This window comes from Takifugu flavidus, chromosome 1 (assembly GCF_003711565.1).
Source record: "Takifugu flavidus isolate HTHZ2018 chromosome 1, ASM371156v2, whole genome shotgun sequence".
NCBI classification, from domain to species: domain Eukaryota; kingdom Metazoa; phylum Chordata; class Actinopteri; order Tetraodontiformes; family Tetraodontidae; genus Takifugu; species Takifugu flavidus.
Genome location: NC_079520.1, coordinates 22,001,855 through 22,028,521, shown reverse-complemented (window position 1 = coordinate 22,028,521; position 26,667 = coordinate 22,001,855). Strand labels below are relative to the sequence as shown.

The window sequence follows — 26,667 nt, the reverse complement described above, 5'->3', positions numbered from 1 at the left end:
TGAGATCCAGCAGAACCAGCATAGAGACCAGTCCATGATCTGAAGCTATGAAAAGATCATTAGTAACTTTAAGAAGTTTCTGTGCTGTGATGAGCTCTAAAGCCTGACTGAAACATCGCAAACAGGCTGTTCCTCTGCAGGTGCTCCAGTAACTGAGTCACCACCACCTTCTCAAGAACTTTAGAGATAAAAGGAAGGTTGGATATTGGTCTATAATTTGCTAATACATCAGGATCTAGTGATGGTTTTTTAAGCAACAGCTTAATCACTGCCACCTTGTAGGACCGGTGTACATAACCTGTCACTAAAGAACCATTGATCTGGTCCAGGATAGAACTGCCTATCAATGGTAAAACATCCTTCAACAGGTGTGTTGGGATGGGATCTAAAAGACACGTGGTGGTCTTGGATTTCTGAATTAGCGATGGCACCTCAGAAAAATATATAGGGCTGAAGGAGTTTAAGGGCTCGTTGGAGAACCTGTATGTTCCCACAGTCAGCACATCTGGTGATGGTCCAGTTGTTGGGATGGCCTGGTTAGCTTTTTCTCTGATGGCTAGAACTTTATCAGTGAAGAAGCTCATGAAGTCTTCACCACTAAGGGAAGAAGGGATACGTGGATCTAAAACACGGTGACTCTTGGTTAATTTGGCCACATAGCTGAAAAGAAACCTGGGCTTTTTCTTATTTTCCTCAGTTAAAGAAGAAAAATAAGCTGATCTAGCCTTGCAAAGGGCCTTTTTGTAAACTAATAGACAGTCTTTCCAGGCTACATGATAGCTGTCTATTTTACAAGAATGCCACTTCCTTTCCAGTCTTCGCACTTTCTGCTTGAGGGTCCTGATATGTGAATTATACCGGGGGCACACCTGTTCCTGATGCACTATCCATACAAGAGTGTACAGCTTAAACTACACACAACATCTGCACTCGCTTCTCACCAGGAGAAGCAGTGAATGCATCAACTCTGCCGTTGTTCTGGATTAAAGTCATGGCAGAATACCCTGAGATCGCCACAAAAGCACTGAAAACCCTGTTGCCATTTCCGACATCGTATCTGTGGGAAGCAGGGTTTTCTGCAATGACGACAACCAAAACCAAATTACGGAGCAGACTGAACCTAAGTAGCACACTTCGGGTTTCATTGTCTCCCATAAGCCCAAGATGGGACCGTCTCAGGGCTCCCACTGATTCAGTGCTGTGCAATAGCGAGGATTTTCATGCACTTTTTGTTTTAGTGTTGTGTCTTAATTTGAAGGTATGTTTAAACGTTACCATAGTGACCAGAGTGTGTTGCATTGTGTTGGGGCAGAAAGAATGTTGCTCTGTTGTTGGTGCGACGTTACGAGGATGCCGCTAATAAAGTTGCACATGATTACATAGTGGATTTCCGTTCATTATTATTATTATTATTATTTTTATTATTTTTATTATTATTATAGAGAAAATACCACAGTTTTTAATGTCAATCTTGTCATTTTATTTTGTTTTTATCTGCTACACCTTAATATTGGGCCATGAAAATATTGTCAGACATTAAACCAGTCTGTGGTACAGAAAAGGTTGGGGACCACTGCTCTAATGGATCTACTCTGATAAATGTCACCCAAGTCAGGTAGTCTGGCATCCATGGTGACCATTTTCTAGGACAAGACAGTGCCCCTGAGCTATTGAAAAAGATGTATATAATTGTTATGTATTATTAGATACACAAATTTGTATATGTTATATTTTGGAATTGTAGGTATTAAAAATATTGGAATTCAGTATTTGTAAAAAAGGGATTAAGACTGTCTGATAAAACTAATATGTCTGTTCATTTCAAGGGTCAAGTTACAGACACTAATAGAAGACTACAACATGCTGGGAGGGAGGTAAGTCCATAGAAAACATGCGCAAGAGAAAAAAATGAAATTTTATTTCTATCATTTCTGTTCCCTGGTAGGAGATAAAATAGGTAAACCACATATTATATGACACCCTTGCCCACATCCTCTTTGATTCAATCAGTTCAACACCTATTATATGTGACACGTAAGCATGCCCCGCTGAGCAACTACCAATCTAGAGTCAAACCTCAACGTGCTACTGTATTGTTGAACCAACAGTCAGGACAGTGAGCCACCAAAGGATGCTGTGATATCCAAACAAGAAAAATGTGTGTGGTGATGACCAGCTGGTCACAGAGCAGATATCACTCACAGATACCACTTCAAACAAAGCCCATGAGGTCACCATGCCCCAGGTTGAATGCGTTTGGATACAGTATAACTTTAAAACCATCTGGTGTACAAGGGGGATGCACAAAGCATGAAGAAGCCTCTAACACAAAAGAAAGATGATGCCTTAGCACTCTCAATTTCACTACCAAACTTGGGGGCAGACCAATAGATAGATAATAAATTAGATCATTCAACAGATGCAACAGGCACCACAGTTCTGGAGGAGTTCTCTGTGGGGAAGAAGCTGCAAGGGACTGGTTGGCAACAAAATTATTATCTTTACATGCCACTCCTTTGCTGGCCAGCAGGCAGCCACCAGGTTCAGGGAGAAGCCCTCTTGGTGCAACCCCTATCTCACTGAAAGAAATCATTTCCACTGGGCTAGCGCACAAGTGCGCTAATACATCCATCCTCGGGGGTGCACTACAGTCTGTCATGGAAAAGAACAGGGGGCAGAGCATTGTACCATGGCAACAGGGCGTGAGACACTTTTAAGAGGGGCAGAGAACAAGTCTGCCCTGCTTGTTTACGTAATAAACCACAGTTGTATTGTTTGTCCTGACAAGAACATCATTGTCAGAAAGTGAAAATTTTCAGAGCCAAAACAGCTGCCAGGAGTTCCAAATAGTTGACATGTTGACACCCTCCTTACTGCCACCACCCTATCAGGGACACATCTGTGGATACCACCTTACATGAAGATATTCTCCCTATGGGAGACCCGTGACATACCGTATTTTCACGACCATAAGGCGCACTGTAATAAAAGGCGCAGTCTCAGTTATGGGTGCTATATCTGTATTTAAAACATACATAAGGCGCACCGTATTATTAGGCGCATGCTAAAACATACAGTAAAAAATGACAACGGAAGTAAAACGGTGAGTTTCGACACATCAAAGTTTTCATCTTCTGTATCTGAATTAAACAGCTGCGCTATTTCAATGTCCAACGTCCCGAATTCCTCTTCTTCATTATCTGAATCAGACTCACCGACCGGTTCCAGTTCAGCGTTGATGCCGGCTTTTGTGAAAGCTCTTACAAAACATGAAGACGGTATCATAGCCCATGCGTCTACAATCCACCCACATATGGTGGCATAACTTGCCCGCCACTGCCTCATAGATGTGGCTGGGTGCAGTTATCTTGTCTCGGCAGTAGGTGCAGAAGATGGCCACCCTCTCCTGGTCATCCGCGGGCAGCCGCTGCGCAACAGTTGTCCTTGCGCGTATGGAGAGATGCCGCCTCATAAAGCGAAAACACCAAGACGGACCTCCTTGGAAGTGCTCAATGTCCATTTCTTCAGCAATCGCTTTGGCCTTTGGTGACAGTAGAGACGCCCCTTCCAGTTGTTCGCTATTCCACAACCAACTGGTCCACTCGGTCTTCCAGCTCGGGCCACCTTGCTTTGTTCCCGTGGAAACTCAGCTTCACCTTCCTCACTTTCGTTCACTTTCTTGTTTTCTCCACTTTCTCTGACCATGGACTCATTTACATTAATATGTCTTGCAGCTGCTCAATTGCCATTTTCAGCCGCATATTCGATGGCCTGTCGTTTAAAGTAAGCCTCATACACGTATCGCTTGACCGGCGCCATTTTAGGGGATCCTTACGCGTAGGTGTGCCGCTAATCGATGGGCGGAGCGTTTACCGTAGTGCACCTACCAGAGGCACACAGCAGATTTTGGAACTCAGTCCACACACGAGGCACACCATATAAGGCGCACCGTTGATTTTTGAGAAAATCTCAGTCTTTTAGGTGTGCCTTCTAATCGTGAAAATACGGTAATAGCCTAGGTTCTCACCAGAGACGACATGACAAGATGACATCATTGCCAGTCTGATTTGGAGGTTATGCAGTTTGCAGAGCTGCCAATTTGCACCACAGCAGTCATTGACGCCATCATGCCTATCAGCTGTAAAATCATTTGGACATGCAGTCTGCCACCCTGTGCTCCGACAGATGTGCTCGACCTGAAATGACACATTTCCCACCTGAGAAAGGAAAACTGTTGGCTCGGGATCATAGAATGTTTCTCTATATTTACTGCTACGCAACTTCCCACTCCCTGGAGCTCACAACTAGAACAACTAGAGCAGCCTCAACACATTTGGTGAAGGTGCAAGGAGTGAATGACAGATTGAATGGCAGAACTAACTATTTTTATGCTCTTCCTTTGAATGCAGACCTCCCAAACTGCCCGTAGTCCCTGTGTAATGCTATGTGAAAGTAAATCAATCAATCAATCAATCAATCTTTATTTATATAGCGCTTTACAGAATCCCAGGGCCTGACCCCCAACAAGCAACAGCGGCAAGGAAAAACTCCCCTTTAACAGGAAGAAACCTTGAGCAGGACCAGGTTCATATAGGGGGACCCTCCTGCTGATGGCTGGCTGGGTAGAGAGAGAGGAGAAGGGGGAGTAGGACAGGTAGAGGAGAGAATAGGTAGAGAACAAAGAAATACATTATATTAATTAAAATAAACTGCCAGTTGAGTTGAGTGGGTCAGCGGGGTTGGAGGTCAGTAGGTCAGCATACAACTCTGATGGCGGCGATACCTGTTGATGAGTGGGGGGGGGGCAAGAAATAACATCACTAATCTACTTGGAGAGGAGAGGAGAACCAATTGAAAACCAATTTCCTGGTCTCATAGGGCTCAGTAGCTGTCCGAGTGTCAACATCCTGAACCATTAAGTTCATAAGAATATCAGACAGGGTTCACCACATGTGAATGTGTGTCAGGACCATGGAAGCAATCTTCCTTCCCAGGAAGACTGCAGCAAATTCTCTTGGAGTTATGCCAAACACATAGCCTGGAACATTGTGCACGAGTCGCGCTTGCCTGCGACCAATACATTTTTTGTGGTGTGAGTTAACAGCGGTTTGGGTCATATTGACATTAATTCTTGACAAAATCTAGAAACATAGGCAGGTTGGACTTAACAGTCGTTGGGAAACTCCCGCATGTGACGGTGTTTGAGCTGGTGGAGGAGATGGCCAGCTGACTTATAGCTTTTCAGCTGCGCAATGGCATAGCGAGAGGTAGGATGTGTCGCCATGTGTACTGGTTCAATGATAACTCTTCCTGCTCATTGTCCAATAGGTCATACATGTCCAAGCCGATATCTAGGTCATAGTTCTCGTGGCAGACATCTAGGGTTAGTCTAGGTAACCTCCATGTCAGCAAACTCCATGTGATTTGCCCAGCTCGACTGGGTCTCTGACTAGGGGCTCCTTGCCATCGGATGAAGCCGCATCCTTTGACTACCATGACTCTTAGCAAGGTGAAGACTGAACTGAATAAAGACTGTGGCGATATGAATTTCTATGTGCAGGCGGGCCTTGCATAGATCAACACAAGCTGTTTACCTTGAAGACATAAATAGACGTTTCTTCAGCAGGCTCCTTGAGGGCATGATAGATTCCATAAATTATGTATTGTACCAAGTGAATTGACTGAAAGGAAACTGTATGTTTTCAGGACACATAATAATAGTAATTTAAAAGCTGTGGGTTAGATTAAAACTTTTTATCCCTAGTCACTGCAAGGCAATTGTCCTCATCCATCCATTGTGCATCTTCCCTCAGGTAACATCTCAAACAGATGAAGTGATTCACTGTCGTCTCCAGCAGAGAAACATGGTTACCACTGTAGAAAAGCTCCAGCTCTGTCTTCCAGGTACTACTGCTGCCCGTGTATGTCAACATAAGTGTTATTGTATTAAATGTACTTTCATACTGCAACTAAATTTCATGTTGCATTCTACAGGCCAAAAAAGCTAAAGATATTTTGCTTGCTATAGCATCTGTAAAGTCTGCCCACCTCAACTGCTTATGAGAATTTCCAAAACACACCAGTATTGTCTAGTATTGTGTCCCCATGCCTGTTAAAGACTCTAATATGTCAGATTTAACGTCTCAGAAATTTTGCTTGTAACTTTAACAAATACTGCATTTCCACTGACAGTATCGACTCTACTTGCATTTTTGTGTATTTCCAGTGAGAAAAAGTACCTGACACTTTGTACCTACTGTGAATTTTTTGATAGCTGCTTCTTTGGGGCGCTAAAATGAGCAGCCTGGAACTTTCAGATGCTAAAATGTGATGTAGACACATTGCAGACACTGCATTACTTAATTTTACAAAATAAATCATACAGGTTAAATACGGCAATACCCTGGTCCATCAATGGGATACAAACAGTTGTGAACTGTGTAGTAGGCGAGACAATATGGAGCTACACATTGAGAATAGAAATGAGGTTTTACCTGTTTCCGATGGCCACTCAGTGGACATAAACACGACATCGATAAAAGCTAAAAACAATAAAGGTGATTACTAAAAATCAAGGAATGAAGGATTGGAGGTTTTTCAAAGAAAGGACTAGAAGCAGTTTAATCAAATCTACACTAATTATGGCACCGACCGGTGAGCAACGGGAGTGAGATAGCCACGGAGTTTTTAGAAACTAAACCGAGTGTTCTGTGACTTTTAGCATTTTATGGTACTGTTGGTATGGAATTTTATGGTAGCATTTTATGATACTGTTTCAAATGATGGTAAACTCACTTTTTTCAAAGAAGCAGTTTTTTCTGCATGCAGACAATGAGCTGGCTCGTTAGCCACCAGTGCGAACTCTGTCCTCCATTTGTATTTTGCAATTGCTTTGTTACCGCCATAAACTTAAATTTGGATTCCCAGCAACATTTTAAATACTAAAATGTTAGTTTTGCTTCTGTTTTTGTTGCTTATGTGCTTCAATTCATACTTATTTATATAGTGTTTTTTATATTCAAAATTGTCTCCAGGCACTTTACAGAAACCCAGAGCCTGATCCCTAACAAGCAACTGTGGCAAGGAAAAAACTCCCCTTTAACAGAAAGAAACCTTGAGCAGGAGTGGGCTTATGTGGGGGGACCCTCCTGATGATGGCTGGACAATGAAGGAGAAGAAGGTGCAGGACAGATAGAGGACAGAATAAGCATAAGCTTTGCAAATTAATTACAATATGTCAGGAACCAGACGAGAACCTAAGAGCGACACCAGAGTTCGGTTGAACAAAGCTTTATTTAAAAGCACAGAAGGTAGACAGGATTCACCAGGGAGCGGGCAGGATTGAATTATCGGGGACAGGCAGGGTCGAGACCAGGCAGAAGGCAGGCAGAATTTACTGGGGAGCAGGCAGGATCGAGACCATGCAGACAGGCAAGCAGGAAAACGCTGGAGAGTCATGAGAATCACAGAGGACAATCTGGCAGGGAGGCAGCGTAACTCAGGGAACTAAAAAGGGGCTCGTTAAGGCACTGATTCGCCACAGGTGCATGGGGCGAACTAGGACTCTTGGGCTGGATCGCCCACTGTGACAACAATAAGCTGTCACTCTAAGAGATGAAGGGGTCAGTAAGTTCAGAGTTGGTATTCTGTGCGAACAAAAAATTATATGTTTATACGATTTTTGCCAAAGTCTTGCTATGATTTTGCAAATTGTAAATTTAATTTTGATAGTAAAAGAAGCACCAGTATAAAACAAACATTTATCAGGGATGAGCAAATTCCCTGTGTGGGGTACATTAAGAGACTGTTTGTTCATGCATGTGCGTCCAGGGGTATTAGTTTTGCAGTATAAACACAAAATGCAAAAATGGACCGGTTCCCAAAAGAGAGTAGAGCAGAACCGATAGTGGGAACATGGGAAAGAAATGTTATATTGGCTCAAGGCAGAACTCAAAATCAAATAATAAATCAAATAAAGTGATTTATTAAAATGTATGTAAAATATTATCAAAACTTTTTCACATTTTCATATAAGCCTATTTTTCTTTCTTTTGTTACTTTTCTATTCCTTAATATATCCATATGCACCAGATACAACCACCATTAGTCCTCCACCTGCTTAGTTGAATAAAACATTCCTGCTTCATGGCAGTTAGTCTTGCTGTGTTGGAGGACTGTTGTAAGGTTCAATACAAATGTATGCATGAAAGCCAATGCTACGGATTCTGTATTATGATGAATATTTTTTGCTTTTTGAATACCTTGCTGTCTTTTAACTGTATATCTACTATATCTTCTTGAAATTAACTGAAGTGACCAAAAGCATTTTCAATCCTTCTTTTTCTTTGCAGTGTTAGAAATGTACAGCAAACTGAAGGAACAACTGGAATCCAAAAGGTAATGAAGTAATATTTAGTTATTCATGTAAAAAAAATAAAACTTGAGTGTGCACATATGAGTTCAATTTCCCATTGCCATTTGCACCAATGACCTTGTTGTGACATGCTTATGCGTGCACCATTTTTGTGTCTGGCTGCTAAAGATATTAAATGTTGGATTTGGTTATCATGATGAGTAATAATTTTCTTTGATATTTATTATTCAATAATTTGATCTAAGTACACTAAATTAACTTGGGGCACCACCCTTTTGAGAAGGAAAAAGGAAATTCAGATGGCAGAATTAACTCATTTGCAACATTAAACAGGCAGCAGGTATGTGGTACGTAGAGTACGTCTATAAATGTGTGTGTTTGTGTTTGTGTTTGTGGGCAGACCATGTGCTGGCTGAGATCACATGCTTGTGTCAAATATGATAGAAACAAGATTTGATGCCATTGGGGCTACTATAAATGGCATAACCAATTGTACAGGGGGCCTGTCCAATTTGTGGGCAACATTGACTTCAGCAGTGCCACAGTACCACCATATGTTCAATCTGGCAACTTTCATCTGGTACAGCTGCGGGTCGGCGAGTGTTACAGTGGAACATTGAGTAAGTTGTCCCACCTTTTTGCCAGTAGATTGTGTGCGTGTGAAGTAGCTCTAGTTACTCAGCCGTTGGAAGGCTGATGGCTCTTTTGGCAACACCATATCTGGAAAATAACAGAGGAGTTATGAGTCATCCCAGTGTCGGTCTAGGAGGAGAACACGTCAGGCACTCTGAAGCATGCATATTACTTACAGTCCAGGTCATCCACTCAAGCCACAGGTTGGCATTGCTTACCCCAGTATCTACAGTATTTCTACAAACTGTGGTTCTGTCCCAGTGGGTTTCTGTACTGGGCCAAGTGGGGGTGTTCCAGTTTGAAAAGCATGGGAGTGGGTGACGCATCCAACATTGTGGTCTCCAGTTGAATGGAGACTTGAGGGTAAGCTCATGGTTTGGAGGAGGGTCCTGTTCTCGGTGGTTAGGACAGAGATGGCTGCTATTCTCAGGAAGTCCTTGACTTCGTCACACATGGGTATATTTCCAGCAAACATGTACTTTTCCGCCTTGGTGGTCTGAATGTAGAAAATGCCATTGTCCACTGGTGTCCAGTCTTTGGTTTTCTTTGCTGCATGTAACATGTCAGCGGTTCATTTTCTTGTCCTTGGGCAACAGCGATGATGACATGCGGTTCTATGGACACACTCTCATTGAGGAAGTAGAGCTGGCCCCACTTCAGAGAAACCTCATTGGCTGCTGCACCCACGACGTTGGTGGTTCTCAGGGCCATGTCTGTAGCTCATTAGTCTTTGAGGGCCCAGCCTTCTCCCCACGTGAGGTTGAGCATGCAATGTGGTGGCAAGGCGGCTCCAACATGGGTGGATGATTTTCTTTCACTTTTTTCCACAGTGTCATTTCCTGAAAGAGTTGTTCAAGACCTCCAGTCTCAGCCAGTACACTGAGGCCAGGTCAGTTTGTGATTCAGATTGGGCTTTTAGCCACAGTTGTTTTCCTGCTGGAAATGGTTGCTTGTGGTTGGAATGGATGAAAAGTAATTTTGGGTTGCACACAATGGTTAAGTTAAGTTTAACTTAAGTTAAGTAACTTTTTTCAACTTCGGGAAGTTTGCCTGCGCTTTAGAGCCTGTAGGGGTCTCTCGTGGCTGGATTGGGTCCTTCAGTGTGTGCTGGTGCTTTCTCAATTTCCTGTCTTACCATAGTTCCTCTTTCAGCTCTGCTTGTTCTGTTTAGCCCTTCTTGTCATCTTTGCCAGAGCTTTTCTTGACCTTCTGTACATCCTTTGGCTCCGTCGTAGCTGTCCATCAATGATTGTCCCGTTTGGATGGCTCTGGTGAAGAGGCCACATATTTCCTCCACACTTGGTCTGTCCTCCAGGGGGCGCTTGGTTTCACTGCTGGCAGCCACAGGCAGGGGGCCCAGGTCCAAGTACATTAGTGTATTTATGTTGATGAATGTAATCATTATTATTTTAATTATTCTTTAAGACATTTCACATCTTATCTTCTTGTCCTAAATGGCTGCATGTAGATCCATATGTTAGCTGAAAAAACTTTTAATTTCTTCCCGTGGAAATCAAATCAAATCAAATCAATCTTTATTTATATAGCGTCTTATACAATCAAAATTGTTTCAAGGCGGTTTCCAGAATCCCAGGGCCTAACCCCAGACAAGCAACAGTGGCAAGGAAAAACTCCCCTTTAACAGGAAGAAACCTTGAGCAGGACCAGGCTCATGTAGGGGGACCCTCCTGCTGATGGCCGGCTGGGTAAAGAGAGAGGAGAAGGAGAGGAGAGGAGAGGAGAGGAGAAGGAGAGGGAGAAGGAGAGGAGAAGGAGAGAGAAGGAGAAGGAGAGGAGAAGGAGAGAGAAGGAGAAGGAGAGGAGAGGAGAGGCACAGAGCACAGAAACACACACAAAAATACACTATACAATGGGTCAGCGGGGCCGGAGGTCGTCATGCAGCTCCGAAGACGGCGATACCTGTAAATAAATAGAGGGGGGGGGGAGCAGAAAAACTACACAGGAATCATCATAACTAGTCTGCTTGATGAGGAGGAGGAAAGGAGAGGAGAGGAAACCATGACCCAGTGGGGTGACAGAGGCCTGTCAGGTGATCATGTTTCCGGACCCCGGCAGCCTTGGCCTATAGCAGCACAGCTAAGATGTTAACCTAACGATTAGACGACCCCCTAAGTATTATAATTTGTCTATCTATGATAGTAACTGGAACTACAGAATTAACAACAATAAGCTTTTTCAAAGAGGTAGGTTTTAAGTTTGATCTTAAAAGTAGCGATGGAGTCAGCCTCCCGTACCTGGACAGGGAGCTGGTTCCATAGCAGGGGGGCCTGGTAGCTAAATGCTCGGCCCCCCATTCTACTCCTAGAGACTCTGGGAACCACAAGTAGACCAGCATTCTGAGAGCGGAGCGGTCTATTGGGCTGATAAGGCATCACTAGCTCCTCCAGGTAGGATGGAGCTAGGCCTCTGAGGACCTTGTAGGTCAAAAGAAGGGGTTTAAAAATTATTCTAAATTTAACGGGCAGCCAATGAAGCGACTTCACCTGTCAGAACTCTGGCTGCAGCATTTTGGATCAACTGGAGGCTTCTTAAAGAGTTGTTTGGACACCCTGATAATAAAGAATTACAATAGTCCAGCCTGGAAGTAACAAAAGCATGAATTAACTTTTCAGCATCATGCCGCGTCAGTAGCTTCCTAATCTTTGTGATGTTCCTCAGGTGAAAAAAGGCACTTCTAGAGACTAATTTAATGTGTGAGTTGAAGGAGAGATTTTGATCAAAAGTTACTCCTAGATTCCTCACAGAGAGACTAGATGTTAATGAGATACCATCTAGAGTGATCATATGATCTAATCTATCCCTGAGAGGTTCAGGACCAAACACCATGACCTCAGTTTTTCCTGAGTTAAGGAGGAGGAAATTTGAAGACATCCAGGACTTTATGTCTTTAAGACAGGTCTGGAGCTTCACTAACTTCTCTGTCTCCTCTGGTTTCATGGATAAATAAAGCTGAGTGTCATCAGCATAACAATGAAAATTTATCCCATGCTGCCGAATGATGTTCCCTAAGGGAAGCATGTACAAGGTGAAGAGGATTGGTCCAAGTACAGAACCTTGAGGAACCCCATGGCTAACCCTACTGTAGCAAACTGGTATCTATCAGTTAAATATGATCTAAACCAGTCTAGTGCTGCCCCTTTAATCCCAATCACATGTTCCAGTCTATGTAACAGGATGCTGTGATCAACTGTATCAAAAGCAGCACTGAGGTCCAGCAGAACCAGCATAGAGACCAGTCCATGATCTGAAGCTATGAGAAGATCATTAGTAACTTTAAGAAGTGCTGTTTCTGTGCTGTGATGAGCTCTAAAGCCTGACTGAAACATCTCAAACAGGCTGTCTCTCTGCAGGTGCTCCAGTAACTGAGTCACCACCTTTTCAAGAACTTTAGAGATAAAAGGAAGGTTGGATATTGGCCTATAATTTGCTAATACATCAGGATCCAGTGATGGTTTTTTAAGCAACGGCTTAATCACTGCCACCTTGTAGGACCGGGGTACATAACCTGTCACTAAAGAACCATTGATCTGGTCCAGGATAGAACTGCCTGGTAAAATATCCTTTAACAGGTGTGTTGGGATGGGATCTAAAAGACACGTGGTGGTCTTGGATTTCTGAATTAGCGATGACGCCTCAGAAAAATATATAGGGCTGAAGGAGTTTAAGGGCTCGTTGGAGAACCTGTATGTTCCCACAGTCAGCACATCTGCTGATGGTCCAGTTGTAGGGATGGCCTGGTTAGCTTTTTCTCTGATGGCTAGAACTTTATCAGTGAAGAAGCTCATGAAGTCTTCACCACTAAGGGAAGAAGGGATATGCGGATCTCAAACACTGTGACTCTTAGTTAATTTGGCCACAGTGCTAAAAAGAAACCTGGGGCTGCTCTTATTTTCCTCAATTAAAAAAGAAAAATAAGCTGTTCTAGCCTTTCTAGGGCCTTTTTATAAACTAATAGACAGTCTTTCCAGGCTACATGATAGCTGTCTATTTCACAAGAATGCCACTTCCTTTCCAGTCTTCGCACTTTCTGCTTGAGGGTCCTGATATGTGAATTATACCAGGGGGCACACCTCCTGAGTTACTATTTTCTTTTTCAGGGGAGCAACAGAATCAAGCATGATTCTCAGTGAGGTTGCTGCACCTTCCGCAATAGAGTCAACCTCAGCAGGGCTAAGATTATAATGATTTACCCCTGGGGAAACACACAGTGGTCCTGGGATCAGCACCATGATCACTTCCTTAAACTTAGCTACAGCATTATCTGAAAGACATCTGCTATAGTAAGACTGTGCTCTGAGGATAGAAGAATCCTTAATCATAAATGTGAAAGTGATCAAAGAATGGTCTGACAGGAGTGAGTTCTGAGGCAACACTGACACATGTTCGACCTCAACACCATAAGTCAGGACTAGATCTAATTTGTGGTTGAAGCTATGAGTTGGTTGGTTTATCTGCTGGAGGAAACCAACTGACTCAAGTAATAAAGTGAAGCCATTTCTAAAGCTGTCATTTACAACGTCTACATGGATATTAAAATCTCCAATGATAATGACTTTGTCCGTTCTAAAGACCAAGTCAGATAGGAAATCAGAGAACTCAGACAGGAGCTCTGAATGTGGCCTAGCAGGGGGCCGATATACAACTACAAACAGAAGTGGCTTTTCTGCCTTCCGGTTCAGATGTGTGATGCCAAGAGTCAGGCTTTCAAATGAACTGGAGCCATATTTTGGTCGAGGATTAATTAATAACTTGGAGTGATAGATTGCTGCCACTCCCCCTCCTCGACCAGTAACACGAGGAATATGATAATTAAGATGGGTAGGAGGAGTAGATTCATTTAAGCTAACATACTACTCCTCCTGAAGCCAGGTCTCAGTAAGACAAAATAAATCAATGATGAGTGATGATCCGCTATCAGGTCGTGTACTAACAGGGATTTACACAAAAGAGATCTAATATTTAACAGTCCACACTTAATTGTGATGTTAGTTTCTCCAACTTGTGCTTTAGTATTAATTTTAATAAGATTATGGTGATTGACCGCTCCCCTGCTCTGTGCTTGGTGAACTTTTAACCGTGGAACAGAGACTACCTCTACAGTGTTAAATATGTTATTGTTGGTGGATTAGGGTTCTAAGGAAGCAGCAGAGAGGTGTGTAAGACTCCAACTCTGCATCCTGGTCTGGACCCTGGATTGTCAGGTCACTTTGGGTCTAATAAAATTAGCCAAATTACTAGAAATGAGAGAGGCACCATCCCGTGTGGGATGGACACCGTCTCTCCTAATCAGACCAGGTTTTCCCCAAAAAGTGCTCCAATTGTCTATAAAGGCCACCTGGTTTTCGGGGCACCACCGTGACAGCCAGCGACGAAGCGACGACATGCGGCTAAACATCTCATCGCTGGCCAGATTGGGGAGGGGACCAGAGAATGCTACGGAGTCCGACATCGTTTTTGCGTAGTTACACACCGACTCCAAGTTAATTTTGGTGACCTCCAACTGACGAAGCCGGGTGTCCTTGGCTCCGACGTAAATAATAACTTTACCAAGTTTACGTTTGTAAATTTGCTTCTATGTCGCCCGCTCTGGCCCCCGGAATGCACTTGACTGTGGTCGCTGGAGTCAGCTTCACGTAGCGCAAAACAGAGTCGCCAATTACCAGGGTCGGTTTCTCAGCGGGTGTGTCGCCGAGTGGGGAAAAACAGTTAGCCACGGGAAGCGGTTGGTGGTGCACCGTGGGCCTTTGTTTTGGGCTACGCTTCCTACGAACCGTCACCCAGCCGCCCTGGCTAGCAAGCACACCTTTCCAGAATTCTTCAGCAAGCTGAACCTCAGTGAGTGCAGGGATGAGATAAATTCACTATTGAATGACAGGGGTGATGCGCAGACTGTCCATCTTTGAGGTTCAGGGGGTGTTTTCTCCTGAATTTTCATAGGCACCAGATTCCCATTCATGCTACTTGAGTAGTGAGAGGCTAATGCCCACTCCAATAAGAAGATTCCCAGAAGAACAATTCCCAGGTGAACCTATGCTCCTGGAAATGGAGTAAGTTTCTCAACCTCCAGTGAGAGACGTGCCTCACATCCCATTTCTCTGAAAAAGACCATGAAGAGACTTGTAGTTTATCCTCCGGATGAAATGAGTTTATCCTCCAGATGATATTCTGTCCAGTGTTCTCTTCAGCCCATGATGCATCAGCCCATGATCTCATTTCTGCCCTGCTCTCCAAAGGAGGAACTGGAACACCCTAGTGCTCAGTCCCTGTGCTGTCACACAAATTAGTGTATCAATGTGGGATTTTCTATCATGGGCATTCGCACAATTGCAGCTGTAGAAAGCCTTACACCAAAATTATGGCCCAGCAATATGATGAACCAATAGACTGCTCAGACAATGATCACAGCATTGCTGAGTGCAACTTAGACTACGATCATAATTTAGACCAGGGTTCCTCAATCCAGTTTTACGAGGGCCACAATCCAGCAGGTTTTGTTTCCTAAATGGTAGACATCCCAGGAGAAAGCAGTGCCTGCCTGGTATTTCAGAAAATCAGTGAGTCCCTTTTCATCAAGCTTCCAGTTAGTGAGAGTGACCTGAAAGGCTTCAGCTATGCGTTCCACTATATGATCTTGCAGGAAATAGCTCTTCTGGAAACACAGAGCTTTCATTACATATACCACACATACCACCACCACATAGCTCTGGTAAGGGAGAAATAAGTGAGGTGTACCACTGGTTGGATAAATTCTGCCGAACTCTGGCATACATGTCCAGTCGAGTTTTCGAAGAAAAGTAGCTGTAGCTAGGTAACTCTTAAAAAGGTTTTAAGTAGCTTTTTAAATTCGTCATGCAATAGGGACCATACCTTTGGTGATATAGTAGGCCATTGCTTTTTTAATATCTCGCCCTTTGTAGCTTTTGTTATTGTAAGGCATGATACACTTTACAGGCTTTATGGCCTGAGGGGCTGCAGCCATTTGCAGTGTCACACTCTCCTCATAGAGTAATTTATGTCATAGGTGCAGATGACGGAAGAGGTTATTTGCTTACAACAGGATTTACAATTGGGGTTGATTTTGTCCTAGTCTGAAACTTTAAAACCGAAATACCTCCATATGTTTTTTCTCTTGCTATATAACTATTCTGCATCACTGCCATGTCTGCCAAATTGTGTGTAAAGGAATAAGGGTTGGCCTGCACGGACGGGTGGAAGTGAGCGAAGATAGAGAGAATGAGAACGCATTACAGCTTAGATGAGATGTGAGGGAAGTGACCAGTTGAAAAGCTAAATGGCCATATTGCAAGTTTTACATATATATAACATAGTGGCGGGGTTGTTATATTTTTATCCCCTTTTTTAAATATTCCAGTATAACTCTCAATACCGATATATTGCCCAGCCCTACTGCAGAACACATCATTGACTTTACATTTCTGTCTGGCAGGGGTGAAGGAATTTTGTCAATCCATTGAGAGAGGGGACCGTTTGATGTTTGATCATGGTTAAGGATTGGCTAATGTGGTCTGATGGGGGGAAATAGATGAAACATGGTTTATAATGGATGTTCATTACTTTATTTTGTAAAATATATTGTTTGTTTTCTGCCATGTGTTGTGCATTTTGTTGTGTTTGAGGGTATTTTTGTGTTTATACTGTTCCTGTCGCTTTGTATATGTCAGTTCATGTTCTATTGTCCATGTCTTTTTTTGTTTTTGTTAATATGAAAGAACACATGTACATCCGTGGAAAAAAACTGCTTTGCATTGTGTCATTTTTGCCCTTTTATTTTAACTTCCCCCATTATTGGGGCATAACGTCTACATGGCCACAATATGCATCCCGGGTGCTGCAAGTGCAAGTAGAGGGACAGCGCGAAGAGAAATTATCAATCACTACCACAAACTCACCAGCTTTGGACAGCAATCATTGCCAGATACAGAATATATTTGAAATTCGAGAACAATTGTTTCTCTCCCTCCTTGACCACCTGCAGTTTCAAACATATGGGAGAAAATTCCCACTTACAGCCCTTTCCAGCTTGACACAGAGCCACAGAACACTGAGCTGTCCCATTGAAAACAGAATTTGATGTTATGTATGCTATGACACACTATAGAAGGAAATATTCCACTGGTCTCCTTGGTGTTCCGGAACAAAAAAATCTGAATGAAAGCATGCCATAGCTTTACAGATTGGCATGTCGGACCTGACTATCCTTATGCTCACTGCCACTGTTGAGCAGATAGTCTCTGCTCTCAAGAGAATAAAATTGTATGCCAGAAACACGACATGAAAAAAGTTACTTGCAGCTTTGGCCCTCACCTAGAAAATGACTTACTGATGGGACTGTAATGCATAGATCACCTTTGAGAGAGTCACTGAAATCTTTCTGTAGAAACGACTGTGGTTTTCTCTATAAATAAATAGCATCTGTGGTGAGTACTGTATGATGTATTTTATTTAATTTTTTTATGATTTTGTCATGTTGTTAGATAAATATTTATTCTGAACTGCTCCAGATGATGTATGTGGCACAGATGTGGTTGTATTGTAGAAGTCTGGAATAGTCTTAACTGAGTTTCTTGCTTTAGTTAAAACAGCATTCACCCATATTACGCCATATTCCTCTCTCTCTCTCTGTAAAGCCATACCTTGTCATATTATGTTTTTGTATCGTATTGATGGTTTTTATTATTGTGACAACATCCATAGTGATGTTATTAAGAGGTGGATTAAATTGGGTAAATTCCCACTGAAGGCCCTGGTACCAAAATGTACTGCATCACAGTCTCCAGCTGAGTCCCAAACAGGGAGCCAGATCTTTTGACTAGATGGTTAAGTTTTATGGAGTGTTTTTCAGATTTTAAAGGAGGCCACTCTTATGAAATATAGTCCACTCCGTCCTTCTGTAGACAAAATCAATATGTGCACACCAGTCCAGCTTGTTTCAGGTTCAGCCCGACATATTTTAATGACATCCTGATCATGCAGCAACTAGGAGAGAAACAATTACTTTTACATAACCTATTATTATCGTTGTTGTTGGTAGTAGTGATAATAGTTGTTGTAAACTGTTCTTGCAGTGGTGCTGTAATACTAATAATGCTGTAATGTTTTTATTGTTTTTCATAAATAAGTAAGGTTTCTAAAATGTGATCTACTTGTTTTTCTCTTAAAACATTACTCAATGGGCAGCCTTGGTCAAAATGTCCTGATGTTTAAAGCCACCATACTGGCAATAATTTGTCATCTAAAGAATCACAAGATAACAGTAACGTGCCAAAAAACATGACTGAAAGATATCACCAAACAGATGCCACGATCTGACAGTGACTGTAAGAAGTGCAAAATTTATATACACGAGAAAGGGACAGAAACAATTAAGTACAGCTGAGGAAGAATGAAATTCAAGAGATTGACATTCAGCCTATAAGACTGGTGAGAAGAATGAAACAGAGGAAAGACAATATTAGACAAGATTAGATTTCTCTCCAGCAGCAGCATTGGCATCTGATTGCCTTTTTGTGTCAGACAGTTTTGTTTTGCCAGGATTGGCTCAAAAAACCCATTTTGTATTGTGATGAATATTGAGAATATATTTTCTAAATGGTGGTGGCAGTGGGATTCGAAAAATAGGAATTGGTCTGTGTAGGTGGGTTCTTTGTAGATCTTGATGTTCAGGCTCCTGTCTCCTTCGATGTGCACGGCACAGTCCAAGAAGGCTAGACTCCTTCCCCTGACATCCTCACGGGTGAACCAGACGTTTTCAAACATTGTGTTGATGTGTTCCGTGAAGGCTTCTAATTCCAGTGTTTTGATCTTGACCCATGTGTCTTCCACATCTCTGTCTATAGCAGTGGCTGGCAGTGGTTCCTATGAAGGAGGTAAAGGCTCTGCTCTCCACTCAATCCATGCATAGATAGGCTACTATGGGGGACACCTTAGAGCCCATAGCACAGCCATGTGGTTTGAGAAAGGGGTAAAAGAAACCATCATTAAATAGACATCGCCTGTCACCTGTGAACAATGCAGTATTGAAAAACATCCCCAGGAGAAAAGGCCATTCACACATGGCTACTAATGAACCCCTTTGTGTCAGGGGAAGTTTCAACGACCCGCACAATGAGGTGTTGAGCAACCAACAACCAGGTGATTGAAACTCCAAATGTGTTAATGGCTTCTGAAGAGTACAAGTACCTGGAACTCACAGTCAGCTAGAACTGAAGAAGCCTTCTAGATAGAAAGTGAAATGTCTTCAAAATAGAAGAAAAACAGTCCAGTTGACACAAAAAAACTACCTTGGATAACTATGACCTGGATGATTGAGAATCAACACAGACATCTTCAAAAAACTCAAACAGTCCCATTGCTAAGATTCAACTACCAGTGTGTGTGTGTGCAAACAATGTATGTCCCGTAGGGCCTCTCATCAAGGTGGGCTGTAGCCTGGGGTGTCTGGCTTCCGGGGGCAATGTGTTTATGTTTAAGTCCGTCACTTGGTATAGTAAGACTGGCACACTGTAGCCTGTGGGCCCCCACACCTCACCAAGAGTCAAGGGCACACTAATCAAGATGGCATTTTCCACTGTCACAAGTGGAGTCAACCCTTATCCAGGGAGGGCAGGCAATTCAGGCATCTCCACTGCTACTCCCCCCAGCTGCTGGGTGAGAGGGTCTCTTGTTGGCTCTGTTTAGAAGATGGAGTCATGGCGTTCGGTTTCCCCATAATTCATGAGTGGCACTCATCAATGAAATTCTCTGTGTGTGTAATTTTTTGTGTGTAATTTTTTTCCTATGCAGGTTTGTTAGATTAACCACTCAAGCACAAATTCAATAAACCGAATCAAATATGTATCCCTACATGAATAGCACATCAGAGTATCTTAACTAAACAATATTGTTTTTGCAGACACTATGCTGCATTAAAAACCATGGAGCAGCTGGAAAAAGTTTACATTCCCAGGTAGGTTTATAGTATTTTATTTATTTACTCTATTTAACCTAGCAGGACTAGGCTCATGTGGGAGGGGGAATGAGAAAAACAGGGAAGACCAGTAGAGGAGGAAATAGATATACTGTACACACATAAATGCATTTGTTACACTGAGCTAGACCTGAGCTAGATCCAGGTCAGTGTGTAGCAATGGGAACAGCGATACCAATAGATGATACAAGCAGGGAGAGGTGAGGAGACCATAATAATGATTAATAATCCCTAACTATATAATTACTGACTATAAGATTTCTCAAAGAGGAAGATTCAAGATTCAAGATGTACTTTATTCATATATATATTATATAATTTATTTCATGTTGCCGAATAATGTTTTCTAAGGAAGGCATGTACAAAATGAAAATTTCCAATTACAGAACTTTTTGGAACTCCTTCATTCATCTTACTATATGAAGATGAAACATGAACATGAGCAAACTGGTATCTATCTGATAAATATGATCTTAGCGAGTCTGATCATTTCCCTTTAATCCCAATGTTTCATTCTCTGTGACAGGATGCTATAATCAAGAGTACGTGGAACCACTAAGGTCTAGTAGAACAGCAGGGTTTTCAATCATGGACTCAGATTCTGAAACACTATTAATTGTATTGCATGTATTCATTGGTTACCTTTAGCTCATATGATCCAAATAAGCAATTGCTTTCTTAAAGGCGGTTTAGTACGTATTACATGCACTTTACTATTTTATACATGTACTGGTTTTTCATATCTACAAATATGGCTGTCTATATATTCTTCATATTCTTAGGCAACATTAGTGCAAAAAGTTAATGAATATTCTGATTTATCCAGGTCATAAAAATTTATAAAGTTCTAGCAGAGAATCAACTGGACTGACAGAATTTGGACAGAATACGCAACAACCTGTTGACTGTGGTTTTGTCTGCAGGGTCAGTCAGTACAGATTCTGTCAGATTATGGCTGAAAACCTACCTCGATTGAGAGAAGAAATCAAGGAGATCTCAATGTCAGACCTCAAGGATTTTCTGGAAAGCATTAGAAAACACTCAGACAAGGTTGGAGAGATGGCTATGAGACAGGTATAAGAGATTCTTTTTTTTGCACAAATGGACTATAAAACTGGTTATCTACACACTGATTTATGTGTTCCTGAAGGCACAAAAGCACAGGACGTTTAATAGTGCACTGACCAAACAGGCCTGTTTGGGCCACTACACCAAGCCTGTGTACTCTGTCATTGGACCAACGCATGCACATATTCACAATGCCCTGATGAGAGATGATGACGATGTTGATGATGAGGATGAGGATGGAACTGAGGAAGAAGCAGATGAAGAGGTGGTGGTTTGTTCTTTTTCCACACAATTTTTCTCCTTAGTTAAACATTTCACGTCTCCATTTTCAAAATGACCTGTTTGATATAGCATACCGTAGTTTCCGGACTACAGAGCGCACCTGATTAAAAGCCGCATAATTTAATTTTAGAAAGAAAATCAATTTTGTACTTATACAAGCCGCACCAGATTTTAAGCCGCATTTATCCCACGTAGTAATATGAAAAATTAGATCGAAAACATTCAGTTCCAGTATATGTTTTTATTACCGTAAGAGACAAGTCACTGACGAGTGACAAACAGACAGGTAAGAAACAACAGCCACTCTTTTCACTTGTATGTTTATACAGAGACCTTAAATCCAATTTTCATCACGTCAGGATTTTTTAACTTTTAATTTAATCTGTTTAGCAACATAAACAAATAATGCTTTTTTTTTTCTAACGGTGTCTGTAATGCAGCTACCTTGAAATATACATTTGTATCACCTACACATAAATTATGTTGTTTATGCTTTTTTACTCAAGCAATGAACAATCTAAAAACCCTCGATGGCCCACCTCTAAAATCTTCTATTTTCATCATGGTGGCGATTGCTGTTGCCTTCCGTCTGATTTGTACAGCGGAAACGCCGCGGCCGCCTGCTCTCTGTGTGTTCATCCAGTCTTCCTCAATGTTTTCACACTCAGGCCACCTGCGATGTTTACGTCTAAAAGCTTTTGTCGTCTTTTTGCTTTGGATCAGTTCTTTATGCTGGCGTCTCCACCTTCTCGCCATTGATTACCGTAATGTATGCCAAGATTACGCGCGGCAGCTCGATTTCCTTCTTCAACCGCCAGAGTGATCGCTTTTAACTTAAAAGCTGCATCATATGCTTTTCTTCTAGTATTTTCCTTGTTGATGAGGGTTAGTAAAAATGACTGATTCACAATAATTGTGATATTGCGCCAAGAAAAAAAACATAAATAAGCCGCACCGTAGAATAAGCTGCAGTGTTTAAAGTGTAGGAAAAAGTAGCGGCTTATAGTCTGGAAATTACGGTAGTTTTATTTTTGTGTAAAGCTTTTTTTTTTTTTTTTACAACATCCTCAAATATATTAACTATGTGTCTGACAGATTCTTATGGCTCATGATCTGGTAGATTTCTCCCCAGTGTACAGATGTTTGCATATTTACACTGTCCTGGTAGGTTTCACTCAGTCACACACACACATGCATATATGATATGGCTCTATCAGTTAACCGATTTCCACAACTTTCTGGTCATTGACTTATGATTATGATAAGTGTCCTGGTAAGGTTGTTGAGGTGTGTAATGTTTCCTTTGTTGCAGGGTAACAGAGAAACATTTGAGAACTACTACAGGAAGCAGAGGAAGAAACAGGCACGGCTAGTATTGCAGCCACAGGGTAATATGGTGAGCAGCAGCACTCAGACAAACACTGATTGCCATTATTTACTCAGTATATATCATCCATAATGCATCTCCTCTTTTCATGTCACTTATATTTACCATCATACCTTGCAAAGTAATTTACACAAGTAATTTCAACATTACTATATACATTGCATAACATTAATTAAAAACAGCATTGTCCAAAACAATGTTTTATGTGGTTTAGTATGCCTGAAATTAATGCATTGCATTATTTACCTTATGTCCTTAGTGTTTTAGCCAAATTTTAGCAGCTTATAAAGCTGTTGGTATAAAAGATTGACCTGTACACAAAAACAGACTAAAAACTCAAACTACAATCTCATTGACGGTTTAGTGAACTTTAGTGTGTACATAACAAACTGTTGCGTATGCACTTTTCCACACTTGCACTCAAAGTTATCAAGACAGAAACTGCCGGGGAAATGTGCGGTGTTCCACATCAGAGAGATTTTTTCACTCAGGATGACGACAGGCTCATCAGCTGCTTTAGATGGAACTGTGCAGCCAGGAGCCATGTCCAACCTGTGCCCCTAGGTAGAGCTGGCTGACCAATTGGCACTGAGCCAGTCAACACTGAGCCACACCCAGCTGTGTGGGATTGAATTATCCAAATGCCACCTATATCAAACTCCAATATACACTGCAGTCGAACAGGCCAACATAAATGCGCAATTTGCCATGCGAGCCAGTTTCCTAATGTAATTGGAGCTATCAACTGCACTCATATTGCTATGAAGACAACATCACACTGCATTTTCATATGTTCAATGTACAGATCATCTGTGAAACACAGATGCAATTGACCGATATCATTACAAGATGCCCTGGGTCTGAGATGGATCATTCATTCTGAACAATATGGTTGCCAACAGGCTACAAGCTGGCACTGGGTGGCTTCTTGGTAAACAAATCATTTAATTATCCTAAAATGAATCCCATCCTGACAGGCGTTGAGCATGTGCGCCCCCAAATATAAACCTGGGTTCAACATCATTACTCATCAGTGGTTAAAGTTAGCGGCAAATTTGGTGCTTATACTACAGACGCCACAAGCCCCTTAATGTCAAGTGCATGATCCATCTTAGTGGTGTGTAAAATTCCCAAATGGAAACTAATTTCATTTTGTACAGAATATAACTATAACTCTTCAGGTTTTTATGAATGCTGAAGAAAACAGCTCTTTGAGAGACAAAATGGTGGGTTCTGGTCCAGGAGGTTCAGTGGTACATTTCTGAAATCATGGAAAAGAAGGACAGGCACTGGTGCAGAAAAAAAAACTCACATGATGGTATAGCAACAGAGAAATTACTTTTTTTCCCCCTTGTTTTTAGCATGAAACAGTGGAAGGCTATACAAGATACTTCAACCAGATTGTTGGGTAATATGATCCTTACTATATTTCACAATGTAAATGTCACAATGTCTTGCCTTGAAAAACAGCTATACATTTTTTGTTTTTCCTATTAGGTTCTTTGTTGTGGAGGACCATATCCTCCATGCAACACGGGGACTGGTGACCAGACCTTTCACGGATGAACTGTGGAACATGGCCCTGTCCAAGATCATTGCTGTACTTCGCACACATTCTGTAGGCATTCACACACAGACATGCCTGCAAGCAGAGTTTGTTTATACTTCTAACTCTATATTGACATCTAAAATTCCAAGTCCATTACCCTACTATCACAAAAAATGCCTAACCCTCACCTTACCCCTCTGGGACGAGGGTCAAATTGGGTCAAATTTTTTTGGAATAATTTTATTTGGGTGTGCCTCCTAGGTGCACCTGTTACTATCCAAAGAACTCCAGCACAAAAAGTGGAATAATTCGGGATCCGTAGGTCGCACAGTCATGAACCAAACACCAAAACATGTGCGGCGGATTTTTCTCTGGGGAATCAAGACCGCAATGGCGCAATTACGATCAGGAAGTGTTTTTTTTATTGGGTTTGCCTTCCTAGAGGAGGCCTCCCTTTGTTATCCTTCTTTTTTTTTCGTCAAAAAAGTTGGCATTTATCTCCTCAGAGACGCACACCAAACTTTCCAAGAACCCGGTTAAATTATGGGAATCGGTGGCTATGACTATTCTTGTAATTAGTCCTGGGGGGGGGGGGCAAATATACACAGTTGGACCTCTACTTACAAATGTTTCTACATGCGAAATTTTCAGGTTACAAAGCGTCTCAACAGGGAAATATTTCCTCTTGTTACAAAAGAAATTTCAGGATACGAAGGTCAAAAATACGCTACCGCTGCTACTCGCAGCTCGCGGAGTTTAGCGAACGCAAACTTGCTTGTAGCTGCTCTGCCATTGGCTATCGCCTAGCATCTTCCTGTCATCCCATTGGCTAGGAGAGACGTAAATCTGTACTATTTGTGTGTATCCCAGCATCGTCTTCGTTTAACTTTTATTTATTGTGGGTGTTCGTATGTTTGTCCATTAGATGGCGGTGTTACCACAAGTGCTAACGTTCATTGCTAGTAATGACGGCTAATGTAAGATTAGCCTGTAATGAAGTTCATTTTGTTCCTGGAGAAGCCTTGCACTGAATTCCTACACTTATTGTGCGGTAATCTAATTGTAACATGTATTTGTTACATGTTTTGATGCATTTTTATGATTTCTAAAAAAAATTATGTCCGAATTTTGGGGGGCTTGGAACGGATTAGGGCATTTACATGGAAAACGCGTCTCTACTTACATAATTTTCAGGTTACAAAACAACTTCTGGAACTAATTAAATTTGTAAGTAGAGGTCCCACTGTACTTGCTTTCAAGGCCTTAAAATCCCATTGTAACTAATAGGAGAGGACTGGAAAGGTCATGGAACCCCCAGTTTGAGGGCCATTAGCTCTGGCATACATTCACCTAGAAAGACCATTCGAACTTTAAAACGTAGCCACAAAGATCCTGAGTCATCATATAAAAGCCCTGTGTCCCGCATGGGGCATTTCTTTGGCACCTGAAAATGTCCTCTCGACCATTGTTAGAGCAGGAGACCATGTGACCTAGAGCGGAGCAGCAGAAAAATTAAGATTGTAAATCTCCCAAACAAATCGCCATAACTTTGTCACAGAAGATCCTATAAGCATAAAAAAATACATCATTTTGTAGCCACAAGCTTAAACTAACTTGCAAACATATTTAACGACGTTTAAGTAAGCAGTGAACCGTAGAACGAGCTAAAGCGCCGACTGGTACGCTCAAATCTCCAATTAAATCAATGCACAACAGAGCGCGGAAAAGAGGCTCGGAACTAACAAAAACTTCATGTTTAACTCGTCATTTTTCCTTGACCGGGTAAGCTAAAATTATGAAACTTCACTGGGATGTATTTCAAAGTCTTGTGGATCTAACGGGATTGGATGACGTTAAGCAGTCCGAATCGGCGTTTGAAAACGGGCGGTTTTGTCACTTTAACGACGTTAAATTAACTAGTGCCCCGTAAAACGAGCTGCATTGCCGACTGGTCCGCTTAAATCTCCTCTTAACTCAATGCAGACAGAGCGGGGTAAGACAGCTCAGAACTTCGTGTTTAACTTGTCGTTTCTCCGTCACCAGGTAAGCTAAAGATATTTCAAAGTCTTGCGGTTCTAACGAGACCTTGATAGAATTGGATCGCATTTGAAAACGGGTGGTTCTGATCGCGAATCCGCGTGTGGTGGGATGGGTGGAGCAGATCACAGGCAGAGGGTATGGGAGGGGCTGCGAACAGACATTGTGCAGGCCCTGCACAACATGGCGCTGCACAAAATGCACTCAATTGGCTTAGTGGGATGGGGGCAACAGGCAGACATGGGGGTCAGGGACTGGCCAGAGGGTGAGGCACACCCTCACAATTTCTGCGCAATGGTCTAGTTTGACTTAATACCTTTTTTTGTTTA

The 26,667-nt window shown here is 42.1% G+C and overlaps 1 protein-coding gene across 9 annotated transcripts in view; it reads left to right on the top strand.

The window, feature by feature from the left end:
• exoc6 (exocyst complex component 6) overlaps nt 1–26,667 on the top strand; it is a 57,536-nt gene that overhangs the window by 13,039 nt on the left and 17,830 nt on the right. For 6 of the 9 annotated variants that reach the window (XR_008953909.1, XM_057056238.1, XM_057056210.1 and 3 more), the window contains exons 3-12: nt 1,827–1,874; nt 5,814–5,904; nt 8,352–8,397; nt 19,941–19,994; nt 20,939–21,089; nt 21,166–21,348; nt 22,461–22,529; nt 22,678–22,761; nt 24,114–24,160; nt 24,250–24,370. Coding sequence is in view for 8 of the 9 variants with exons in the window: in XM_057056238.1 (XP_056912218.1) it covers nt 1,827–1,874; nt 5,814–5,904; nt 8,352–8,397; nt 19,941–19,994; nt 20,939–21,089; nt 21,166–21,348; nt 22,461–22,529; nt 22,678–22,761; nt 24,114–24,160; nt 24,250–24,370 (894 nt within the window). In the remaining variant the exon portion in view is untranslated. Of the gene's footprint in view, nt 1–1,826; nt 1,875–5,813; nt 5,905–8,351; nt 8,398–19,940; nt 19,995–20,056; nt 20,466–20,541; nt 20,576–20,938; nt 21,090–21,165; nt 21,349–22,460; nt 22,530–22,677; nt 22,762–24,113; nt 24,161–24,249; nt 24,371–26,667 lie in introns of those variants that run through there. The other 3 variants (XM_057056220.1, XM_057056231.1, XM_057056248.1) reach the window with 3 other exon arrangements.